Source organism: Macadamia integrifolia, chromosome 11, assembly GCF_013358625.1.
Source record: "Macadamia integrifolia cultivar HAES 741 chromosome 11, SCU_Mint_v3, whole genome shotgun sequence".
NCBI classification, from domain to species: domain Eukaryota; kingdom Viridiplantae; phylum Streptophyta; class Magnoliopsida; order Proteales; family Proteaceae; genus Macadamia; species Macadamia integrifolia.
The window spans coordinates 9,579,674-9,591,942 of NC_056567.1; the positions used below are offsets into that span (position 1 = coordinate 9,579,674).

At 37.3% G+C, this 12,269-nt stretch overlaps 1 protein-coding gene across 1 annotated transcript; it reads right to left on the minus strand.

The window, feature by feature from the left end:
- Positions 1–306: 306 nt before the first annotated feature.
- On the minus strand, positions 307–3,875 carry LOC122092899. The gene is made up of 4 exons (XM_042663202.1): positions 3,125–3,875; positions 2,878–3,026; positions 1,113–2,469; positions 307–656 (listed from the first exon to the last, which is right to left on the minus strand). Exons 1-4 carry the CDS (start codon positions 3,873–3,875, stop codon positions 307–309), a joined length of 2,607 nt encoding a protein of 868 aa, XP_042519136.1.
- Positions 3,876–12,269: the final 8,394 nt, after the last annotated feature.

Here is a 12,269-nt window from a genome sequence, read left to right on the forward strand (position 1 = left end):
TATGTAAACCTGAACAGAAGACTGACCCTCCACCTCGGCCTCTCCTCATGATGAGGGTATTTCTTCCCAACCACGGCACGGACAGGGATCGTCCTGACCAATGTTGCACCTCGGCATCTCATCAGCAGAAAAAACCATCAACCAACTCTCCTCCACAATGAGTTGAAGACTGAATTGAGGGCTATAGCAGTCTATATCTCAGACGACCCGAGGCATCCATGTCTAGGTCCATTTTGACCAAGGCCGGCCAAGATGTCACTGGTAAAGAGGTTTCAAAGCGAGCGGCAGACTTTGCCAAGAAACCCGCTACAGAATTTGCTTCACGAAAGCAGTGCGTGATCTTCCACTCCACCCTTTAAAGGTAGGGTAAGCAGTCAATCCACCTTTGCCAAAATTTCCAAGGAATTTTCTTTTTCTGCAAAAGACGAACCACCGCGACTGAGTCACATTCAATCCATAAACTTTGCACCCCAATCGGTTTGCAGCTTCAAATCCTGCGATAATAGCCTGGAATTCCGCCTCAAAATTTGTGCAAATTTGAAGGAACTCTCTGTAATTATATAACACTTCAGCCTTCTCATTGCGCAGAATACCTCCCCCACCTGCTTTTCCCGGATTGCCCAACGAGCAGCCGTCAGAATTTAATTTGACCCATCCTGTTGGAGGAGTACACCAAAAAATTTCAAATAATTCTTTTTGCCGGCGTTGGACCCCTGGAAATCCCAACCTTAGAGCGCACATCAAGTCTTCAATCGAAACAGCCACCCCAGAATGGGCTAGGGTCTGAGAGCAAATTTCATTTTTTATTTTCAAAAAACAAATCTGCTCAGAAAAAGAGACTTCTTCATACCACCTGGAATTTCTCTCCATCCAAATAAAAAAAGGAATTAACACGAACCTCTTATTCCACACCCCTTTCAATGACACTGATTTTGCTTGGAGTTTCTACCAAGAAATCAGATGAGATTCATCATAAAAAGTTGGTCTCAACACACCAAAACATTGACAGAACCGAGACCATATAGAGCTAGCAAAGCTACACTCATAAAATAAATGATTTTTAGACTCCTCCGACTTATCACAAAAACTGTACTTTGAGTGCAGAGAGACACCTCTCCTTTTCACATTCACATCTAAAGCAAGTTTATTTCTGATCAATCTCCATCCAAAAACTGCTTGACGCTGTTGAATAGAGGACTTCCACACCAAAGATGACCAGCTCACCTTAGGCGAGCTTCTTCTACAGGCTTCCCAGGCTGACTTTATGGAAAAAACTCCTGCTGAAGAAGGGCGCCAATGACACTCATCCTCCATGCCTGAAATATAGATCAATTTTGCTTTATTTTTAATGTTTTTCATGAAGTTAGACACTACCTGAGGAAATTCCCATCTAAAATTATGGATAAAATCGCAGACTTTAGCCTTTAAATTCCCACTGTGACCACCATCATTCAGAAGCATTTCTTCAATGGAGAGATGATCCAACCACCTGCCCTTCCAGAAATCAATATTTTGCCCATTACCTACTGTCCACTGCTCATTTAAAGTCACAAAATTCCAGACTTTCTTTATCCCTGGACAAATCAAAGAGGAGATATGGCCAGATTTCAAAGATCCGTCTGCTTTTAGAAAGCGATCTCGGAAGAACTTACTCATAGAGGACACCTCATGCTTAATCTGCCAAGTCAACTTTGCTAGACAGGCAAAATTTACATCTCGCAGTCTGCGAATGCCTAACCCTCCTTCCTGTTTTGGTTTGCAGACATCATCCCAGTTCACCACTATTTTCTTTGTCACCTCCATATCACCTGACCAGATAAAATTACGCATCCACCATTCGACCAATTTAATAGAATGGTCCGGCCACCAATATACTGCGAAGTTATGGACAGGGATACTAGAGATCACAGATCGCACCAACTCCACTCTTCCCGCCATTGAGAGCAGCATACCCTTCCATCCAGCTAGCTTTCTTTTTATCTTATCTAGCAGAGGTAATAGATGAGATCCTTTCACTCTTCCCTTGAAAATTTCCACGCCTAGATACTTCGTCGGAAGCCTCTCTAATTTTATGTCTAATAGAGAAGAAATATATTGTTTCCTGTGGGGTGCCACCTTCCCAAAAAATAGGCTACTTTTATCCAGATTGAAATTCTGCCCTGAAAAGGCTTGATATTTTTCTAGGAAATCTTGGAGATTCCTCACATATTTTGCAGAAGCATTCATAAAAATAAATATATCATCTGCAAAAAATAAATGAGAGGGAATGGACACACCTTGAGGTCCCAGGAGAGACTTCAGCTTCCCATCCCTTACTAGCAACTTCAGACCTTTGCAGAATGCTTCCTCCGCCAAAATAAATAAGAATGGAGAAATAGGATCTCCTTGTCTCAGACCTTTGCCCACTGGGAAAAAACCCACTGGCCCTCCATTCACTAAAATAGATAACTTGGAAGAGCTTAAAAGAAGCTGGATCCAAGAAATCCATTTGTTCGAGAAACCAAACTTTACCAATGTGGCAAAAAGGAATTTCCATGATAAGGAGTCATATGCCTTCTGCACGTCCAATTTCAATCCCATGCCTCCACCCCTCACAGCGGAATGCATAAGATTTTCCAGCGCTGAGGCCAGACTAATATTGGAAGAAATGATCTTACCCTTCTGGAATCCACCCTACTCATCTGAGACCAATCGCGGCAAAAGAGGCATAAGTCTGGAGGACATAATTTTAGATAGAACCTTACAAAAAAAATTACCCATGCATATTGGCCTAAATTTATCCAGAGAAGAAGCACCATCAGATTTTGGATTTAAGGAAATAAAACAGTTATTTATTCCTTTGGGTAGGTATCCCATTTGAAAGAAATAAACAACTACCTTACCAAAGTCTGTCTCCACTATCTCCCAACATTTCCTAAAGAATTTTCCTGAAAATCCATCGGGACTAGGAGAACTATCAAGATCCATATCCCACACTGCTTTTTTGATTTCTTCTCTGCCAGGAGTCGCTTCTAGACTAGCCACGTCTACATTGGACAGAATTTTGGGAATACAATCCAGAAGATCATGATGCTCTATAATACTGGTTGGTTCATGAAACTTCTCGAAGAAAGAGGCAATATACTCAGCAATTCCCTTTGATCCAAGAGCCAAGACCCATCCTCCCTCTTTAAAGCAGAAATTTGATTTCTCGCCCTCCACAGCTTCATAGAGAGATGAAATAGCTTGGAGTTGCAGTCCCCATTTTTCACCCATCTCAGTTCCGCCTTCTCAGCCCAAAGAGCCTCGTGTCTACGACTAGCAATCAACAAGGTCATTTTTGCATCAGCCTCTTTATTGAAAATATCATTAGACATACTTGATTCTTCAATTGAGTCTTGGATCGATTTTGAAACCTTCGTTGCCTGCTCTAACTCCATATTTATATTTGGAAAGGAATCATGAGCCCATACCTTTAACACCCCCTTTACTCTCTTCAGCTTTTCAGATAAAACATATATAAGGTCACCTATTAACTGCATCTTCCATGCCTCATCAACCACTGGAAGAAAATTTTCATTTTCCATCCAAAATCCATGGAACCTGAATGGAATGTTATTCGGCTTTGAGACAATATCAGAAATTACAAGCAACAGAGCATGATCTGATACTGAACTCAACAAGACACGCTGCCTAACATTTCTGAAAGAATCCACCCATTTTTCATTACAAAAACTGCGATCCAACACTGCTGCCACATGTCCTCTTCTCCTATTATTTGTCCAGGTAAATTTTTTTCCAGTAGATGAAATTGGTAATAACAGAAAAGCATCTATCATCGCCTGGAATTCCGCAGCAGAGCCAAGATTAAAGGGTTCCTGGCCCCCGTTTTTCATTGGAAAGCAAGGTTGCATTAAAATCTCCAAGAATAGACCATAGGATCGCAGATGAAACCTGCGATTCCAACTCCAACCATAACTGGCGACGAACTACTTTGAAAGAACTCGCATGAACAAAAGATAGCCCGACCTTGCTACTAGGTCAGTCACACTCCACTGAAATATGTTGTTCCGATATTGCTTTAACAATTGGACGAGCTATCCCACACTTCCAAATAATCCACAAATTTGGAACCTTATTCTGCCTATTATTGTGAATAAAATCAAATGAATAACCCAGCTTATTGAAAAACAGAGCGGGAAATCTACTCACTTGAACCATAGGTTCAGCCAAGCATAAAATCTCCGGGAAATGCTCCTTCACCAACATTCGTAAGGCCCTTTTACCAGCAGCCTTCCTCACTCCATGAATATTCCAGAAAAGGACCCTCATGGATCACTAATTTGCCGCCAAAATCTTGTCAAACTTTTTAGTCTGACCGCCACCCTTCTTCTTTTTTTTTACAGCTGCCGCCTTCCCTCCATTTTCTTTCTCCCTCAACAGAGCTTCCCTATCCACAACTCTCATGTCTGAATGCGTGATTGAGAGAAGTCCCCTTGAGTTTAGAGCAGAAATAGAGGGGTCATTATGCTCCAAAAGAGACTCCGCCGGAGGAAGAGGCTGCCGCCCCATCTGGTTACCACCTAAACGACCACGACCAGCCACCACAGGCCCTCTTCTTTGACGGGTAGAGAGTCTAAGATCAGGTCCCTGAATTTCACTCTAAGGCCCGTTCATCACACCATGGTCTGTGACTTCAATGGGCGGGCTGGGAGGAAACGGGTCCCCATCAGAGGATCCATACTCTAAACCCGAATCCGACCCATTATCTAATGCATTATCCAACGGATCTTGGAGATCTTTCTCTACTGAATTTTGAATTTCAAAATCTTCTTCAGTGACCATCGTGACAGCCTCCTTTCCAACTTCATTTGGAGTAATTAAAGGAGCCTCCAAAATTATTTGGAGATTTCCACCTTCCACCGAATCATGATGATTCCCTAAATTGGGATTGTCTTGATTTGCATTATTAAAATCCCCACTTAAACTTGGTAACTCCACCACCGAGTTAACCCTTTCCGAGTTGACTCCATCTTCCACGAACACCGCCCTTGGGACTAATGCTGCATTGTCCTTCGCGGATTGCTTCGCGTCCTCTACTTTTTTCAATCTACAAACCCATACTTGATGGCCCAATCGCCTGCAGTACCCACATGGCTCAACATTGTCTTCATACACCACCTTTTGACGAAAACCAAATACCTTAGTAGTACCTGGTTCTAATCATTCGACCTGAACTTCGTCAATCCTCACAGCCGACTCCGATATATCAATTTCAACAAGCACCCTTGCAAAGTACCCTAGAAGACCATCCCTTGTCCTACGGTCTAAAGCCACAAGGCGACCCACTGCCTTCGCAATAGATTGTAGCACATTCTCATGCCAGTACTCGAGAGGAAGATCCGGAAGACGGATCCAAACAAGTTTTGTGAATGTCTGCTTCTCATGGATATTGAAGTTAGGCTTCCAGTGTAGGAATCGGATAACCTGATCTCCTACTCGTAATGGACTCCTCCTCCATACTGTAGACTTGTTGCCTTCACATTGAAATTGGAAGATTACAAAACCTTTCCCAAGGGGATGCATGGTCATGCCTTTACTGAGTTTCTAGTTGACTCGTGCCTCCTCCCTCAAAGCATCAAGTGAAATCAGGTGGAAGTTCACTCTCCCTATCAGTGCAAAATGAAAGTTTTGCCTTTTGGATTCGTAGTCTTGTTGGGGAATGACTATGCGTCGGAAATTCCCTGCCTGGATTGGATCAGGGAGCGAATCAATTACAGGCCATGAAGAGTTTCCCACTACCTTGCATATGATCTTTTATTCATCACCACGTCCGGTAAACCATTAGGGACCAGAACCTCTGGACCTCGATCAGGAGATTCCCTAGCACCTCCATCACCTTCTTCTTCGTCGGCTGGATCCCTTCCCAAATCGCCAGACACTCTCTCTCCTAGCATTTTTTCAGATCACATTACTATCCAATGTTATTTTACTGATTTTGGATATAAAGTAAACAACTTGATAGATGCATCGATCCCCCAATCTAACAAAAGTTAAACTAGTTTAACTATATTTTAAACTAAGGTGTAATATTGGAAAAAAAAAATGGAATTTAATTCTTGATCAAATATATGTTGTTGGAGACATGAAAATCCAATATTTTTCTTTTGAATAAAGAGGTCCACCGTTTATTTCTCAACTGATCTCTAATGCAGGTGTAACCAGTTTGAATAAAAAAATAAATAAATTTTGGTAGAGTAAAAACTTAATTAACTGAATAGATAAATTATTTTTCTCACACTGATTAAAATTGGCCGGCTTTTTGTATCTTATTATGTTGATTAAATTACTTTTTCTGTATAATACTTGAGATGGAATTGCTAAAGATTCTAAGGGCATGCATATTTCATTTTTGTCCTTCCTCTTTTAAATTTTGTAGAATTCTCACCATATCAGACTGGCGATCCTAACGTACTCCACCACTGACATCTTTCGTTTCCGGCTGCCGGAGTCCAACTCACCGTTCCGTATGCTGAAAAAATTATTTCCACGTGGGTAGAGGATCCAAACTCAGTACAACTGTAATGTAAAAACTGGGGAAAAGGCGGGGCATTCTGTACATGTACTGCAAACTAGCACTCATTGTATCTCGCTCTCTCTCCCCACCTGCCTCTTTGATACGACCCGTCCCACCCCACATTGTGTCAACTGCTAACTTGCTGCATGTGTGTGGCTGCTTATCCTTCCCCAAGTATATATGGATGTAAACATGTTGAATTCAAAGCGAATTTTTCCTATATGTAATGATGTCAAATTAGTTTTCAAACATATTTGGATGATTTTTGAATATTGATTTTTAGAATATAGATTAACCTAAGTGGTTATGAATACAACAACAAATCAAATATGAATTTTTGATTATTCATTGACATCTCTAATGAAGATTGGAGAGTGGTTTTACCCAACAAAAAAAAGAAGAGTGGAGAGTTGAGTCGTGAGTCTATGCAAAGCTACAATCTTCATTCAACATTTAAGAATTGGAGAAGACAAGATATGGTGAAGGGTTGAATCTATTACTCCATTAATGGTTGATACTAAAATGTCATATCTGAATTTTCAGACTTTTCCATGAATCCTTTCTTTTTATTTAATTTTTTGTTTAATTACTTATAATATACCTTAAATATAAATAATGAAAAGCACCATAGCAAAGTGGCAAAGAGCATAAGTTGCCAAAACTTTATTCGTCAGTTCTATTATAAAATTAAATTAAATTATATTTTTTTAATCAAACCTAAAAATCAGTTTTTGTTTGGTATTAAAATAGAAATATCTGTTTTTTGATTCGATTTGCTTTCGAACAGATTCAAATAGTTTTTAGAAATCAATTCTTGGATATGGATTCTTATAACAGGAACAAACATGTGTACAGAGATTTTTATTATATATCCATTTACATTTCTATTATAAAATGCCGCCCTTGCCATCAATACTGAAGGAAGGATATGGATGTTGGGGCATATGTGTGAGAGATCTCTTGCGTGTTAACATTTTCACTTTACGATAAACCCCATAGGTGACAATTAGGTTCTCAATAGTTTGATTCTAGGTCAAGGCAACAACATATTGCAAACTAAGAATTTAAAGTTTGATTTAAGTTTGATTTAATCCCTTCAATCAAATATCATTCCACATTGCCATTCATCTCCATGTATAGATTATCAGTTTCAGAAGATACCTGCAAAAGCAAAAGGGGTGCTTAAGTAGGGAACCTCAGGTCGCAGAGTCAGTTTTCAAACAATAATATTAAATTGTGAACAGTGGAGAGAGATTGAATTTTCTTCTTTCTTCCTTACTTCCTCTTTTATAGGCTAAGTGTAATAAAGCCTAATCCCAATAAGGGGAAAAACCTTGTTTACCTTTGTAAGCCAATTTTCTTGAGTTGGTGGAGAGTCACTTGCTTCATAGCCGGTTCTTTTTGAATACTACGTCTCACGCGCCTATTGGTGAGGTGATTTGGATGAATTACCTAGTGCAAGATACATATTTAGGAGGTAGATTTAAAATATAAAAAATATAGAAATAAAAAAAGCCAGATCTATTTTACTCTGCCTTCTTCTTGGAGGCATAATGTTTTGGAGAACCAAAGCCTCCGCCACAAACTCTGAGAAGTAGGAAAAAAAAAATTCATAATTACAGGCCAAAGGTAATTTTCCTCTCAATTGCATTAAGAAACTCATCACTTAGTTTTAGAGAGAAATGCATAAAGAAACTAAATTTATGGAGATGCATAAGGAAACTCATCACTTATTAGTAGAAAACATTTACCTAAAAATTTCTTCACAATTGGCTCCAATGTCTCAACTTGAAGAAAAAAAGATATACTGAAAATCATGACAGTAAATATCATCAAATATAATTTTTTATTTTATTTTATACAATTACTTAGTTTTGACTAGATCTCAACAAAAACAAAGAATCCAATACATTTGAGGGGAGGAAATAAAAATAGGAAAAAATATTTTCTTCTCTTTAGGATTTTGTATGGATTTTTGTTGTGCTCTAACATGTAAAATTTGCTAGTAAATAAAATATTTGTAAATATCTCATGTAGAATTCATCTCTAAATGGTTCATACTTTTTTAAACGATTCATACATTTATCATTTTTTTATTTTTTTCCACTGTAAATCATTCCATTCACTTGTCTGCGACTGAAAACTTTATTCCCTTCATACAATAAGCACTAGTTGTTCAATAAAAAAAAAAATGAATGTAAAAAAAAAAAATGGTTTTTACTCCCACAATGTTATTTTACAGATTTTGGACATAAAATAAGTTATCTCATTATGAAACTTTATCTTCCACCTATTAAATTTAGGGTTCGTTTATTTGTAAAAAAAGTGACAAACAGAATTTGTAATCGGACATCATATCCTTAACATAAATGTCGGGGTCTTTTGTGGTGCAAGGATGCTATCTGACAGGTGGCCGACTCAACTTGACATGTTTAAAATTTTTTATAATGCAATTAAAATTTGTTTACTAAGCCCTTATTATGACCGTAATCTAGTGGTGCTGGTTGCAGGGGTCTTGCCAATGTGTGAGATTGCAGCATTTTCCGTAGAAAGAGAGGTGTAGTGGGTTGGATTGGACATGAATAATGTTGCCAAATGAATATTGGAAAATGTTTTACCCAAAAAAAAAAAGACATTAGAAGAAGTTTTGCCGTTGATTTAAGTACTCCGCATGCAAGTACTAAAGATTTTACTAAAACAAAAAGATACAGAAAATAGCCAAGGTAGTAAAAACTCGGATTGGGAGGATTCTCTATTTATTAGAGTTGTAAGCAAGGTTTTAAAACTCGGGATCGATCTTGAGATAAGTCTTAACTATGATTTTAGGTAATAATATTGAATTGATCATACGGTAGAAGTATTAACTGAGATCGATCTTAATATCTAATCGGTCCAAAATCAAATATCAGTATAAAATAGGGGTAAAATCATTTTTTTTTTTTTTTTGACAAAAAGCAAAGGTAAAATTGGCTGATCTAACTAATATGGGCCAATCTGGAATCAGTATTGTATGGGTGTTACCGAGAACTAAATCTTTGGTCTCAACTGACACCATTACAAATTGATAATATTGATCCCTACAAGATCCTGACTAAACTTGGCCAACAATGCCGTATCTATATGGGGAACAGGAAATAGATGCAACCTAGTCACAGTGTATTTCCGAAATTAAGGGTGTATTTCCGACATTAAGGGTGTATTTAAGATGCAATCAATGTGGCAAGAAATCAAAGCAAACCGATTATTAATCTGTTTCAAAAACTAAATCAAAACCAATAAGTAATTGATTCAGCTTAATCGATTGATTCTTAAAAGGATTTCTCTTTACATCATTTTTCACAACCATACAACTCCATGACATCCTCCACCCCTGCCAAACACACAAAAAGATTTGGTACTGAAAAATCTAGACATTCCAACAATGAAACAGTGTGGAAGTTCATCAAATTTGTTAGAAACAAAACTGCAACAAGTAATGAGAGAGCACAAGAGAATAAATGGACAATATGAGAGAGGGTCAAAACTCTCCATCCCCTCTCTTTCTCTTAAGCCTCTATCTTGGTATCTATATGGGGAACAGGAAATAGATGCAACCTAGTCACAGTGTATTTCCGAAATTAAGGGTGTATTTCCGACATTAAGGGTGTATTTAAGATGCAATCAATGTGGCAAGAAATCAAAGCAAACCGATTATTAATCTGTTTCAAAAACTAAATCAAAACCAATAAGTAATTGATTCAGCTTAATCGATTGATTCTTAAAAGGATTTCTCTTTACATCATTTTTCACAACCATACAACTCCATGACATCCTCCACCCCTGCCAAACACACAAAAAGATTTGGTACTGAAAAATCTAGACATTCCAACAATGAAACAGTGTGGAAGTTCATCAAATTTGTTAGAAACAAAACTGCAACAAGTAATGAGAGAGCACAAGAGAATAAATGGACAATATGAGAGAGGGTCAAAACTCTCCATCCCCTCTCTTTCTCTTAAGCCTCTATCTTGATAAGAAATAGGAAAATTATCTTGTACCACCCATGTTTATACTTTGAGTTGAGTCACTCAACTCTCTCTCTCTCTCTCTCTCTCTCTCTCTCTCTCTCTCTCTCTCTCTCACACACACAAACACACACTCATCCCAAAGTTGCACGTACATATTTACTACTATATATAAAAGCATGTATTGATATATCATGTCTAATCTTTTCATGGATTACTTTATCTTTCTTGTTCATTTTAATACCTTATCGTGCTCATTTTCATTTTTCTTTATCTTTTTTATTTTTCTTATTTTTTGCTATTCTTTATACTTTTTTATAATTAAATATTTAAACAAATAGTTTCACTATTCATGAAATTCTCATGCGCCTTCTAAGGGAAAAAAAAAAAAACTCTACAAAAATATCTCTCAGTTTTCTTTCTCTTCGGAAACTCTTTCTAAATATTACCAAAAAAATAAATCTGTATCTTTCCAAGTTCTCTCCCCACAATTGTAAATGTAGTTACTTTATTTCTCGCAATGTCTCAAGTCTCTTCTTTATCTCTTCAGCTCTTTGTTCTCTCTCTCCAGATTTTTCTACCAAAAACATCTCTCCCACTTTCCTTCCTCTTCTGAAACTCTTTCTAAATATTACTCTGAAAAAAAAAAATCTGTATCTTTCCAAATTGAGCAAGAAAAGCTGTTCGTAACCAATGTTGTTATAGCATAAGTTGTAGCTTTTTTATGCCCAATATCAAACTGCACTTTTAACTGGGGATTAAATTGTGATTTCACTTGGAGAGTTCATCCAATCTGCGATCGAAGTTCAAAGTCACTTCTTTGGCGCAATCGAGCCCCTCTTTGCAATGCTTAGATCTGACTCTCCGAACTACTGTGAAGTTGCACTTTTCGCCATCTGTTTTTTTTTTTCTCATTTTTTTCCTTCTCTCTTCCTGTTCTTTTTCTTTCAAACATAGTTATTTCTTTTTATCTGAAATGTTTTCATACAAGAGTAATAATCTGGAATAGGAGATGGTTTGGGCCTTGGCACTCACAGAAAGCTGAGCAAGATGAGTAACTGCTCACACTTCTGAGAGAATTCAGGATCATTGACCTTTGTCATGCCGCAGGATGCGTATCAAAACTATCCCAACTAGAGGAAACAGAAGCTCTGCAACTCTTCCGTAAATCTGCAAAAAGTTTGATCGATTAGAGTTGCAAAATTCCTTTATTTTCATATTAATATATGTGAAATTATATTGTTTATCCTCATGTATGTGATGCAGATTGTACAATTTTAACGAATATTCTCTACCTATATATTAATTTTATCCTAACTATGTATTAGAATATTTTGCTTTAATTATTTCAATAATTACATGAGAATTTTCTGTAAATGTTGATATGATGAAATATAGGAATTAATTTACTAATATAAAATTAATAATTAATTAAAAAGTAATGCGGTCCACCATCTCAATTTAGGTGGGTTTAAAAGTGGGGGAAAAAAAAACAAAGAAAAAAATAACAAAAATTTAAGAAATGGAAAATTATTATTGCAACCAAGTCTATCAATCAAAGAGTTATAGACAGTCGTATAAAGGCAGAGGAGGATAATTATCCCAGAAAAACGAAAGACAAAAAGTATTCCAAGAATCCAAAGAATTTCAAATACAAAATTTTCAGACTTCTTATTGGTCAATCGTCAACACTATAAACGGAAGATTAA

What these genes read in the sequence shown, in the direction of transcription:
- LOC122092899 (XM_042663202.1), bottom strand. Translation starts at nt 3,875, where the DNA reads ATGAAAAACGGGGGCCAGGAACCCTTTAATCTTGGCTCTGCTGCGGAA. An exon ending in GGATCAAAGGGAATTGCTGA is followed by an intron (nt 3,027 to 3,124) that starts GTATATTGCCTC and finishes TGTCCAATGTAG; the next exon opens with ACGTGGCTAGTCTAGAAGCG. An exon ending in TGTGAATGTGAAAAGGAGAG is followed by an intron (nt 657 to 1,112) that starts GTGTCTCTCTGC and finishes CTCCTCCAACAG; the next exon opens with GATGGGTCAAATTAAATTCT.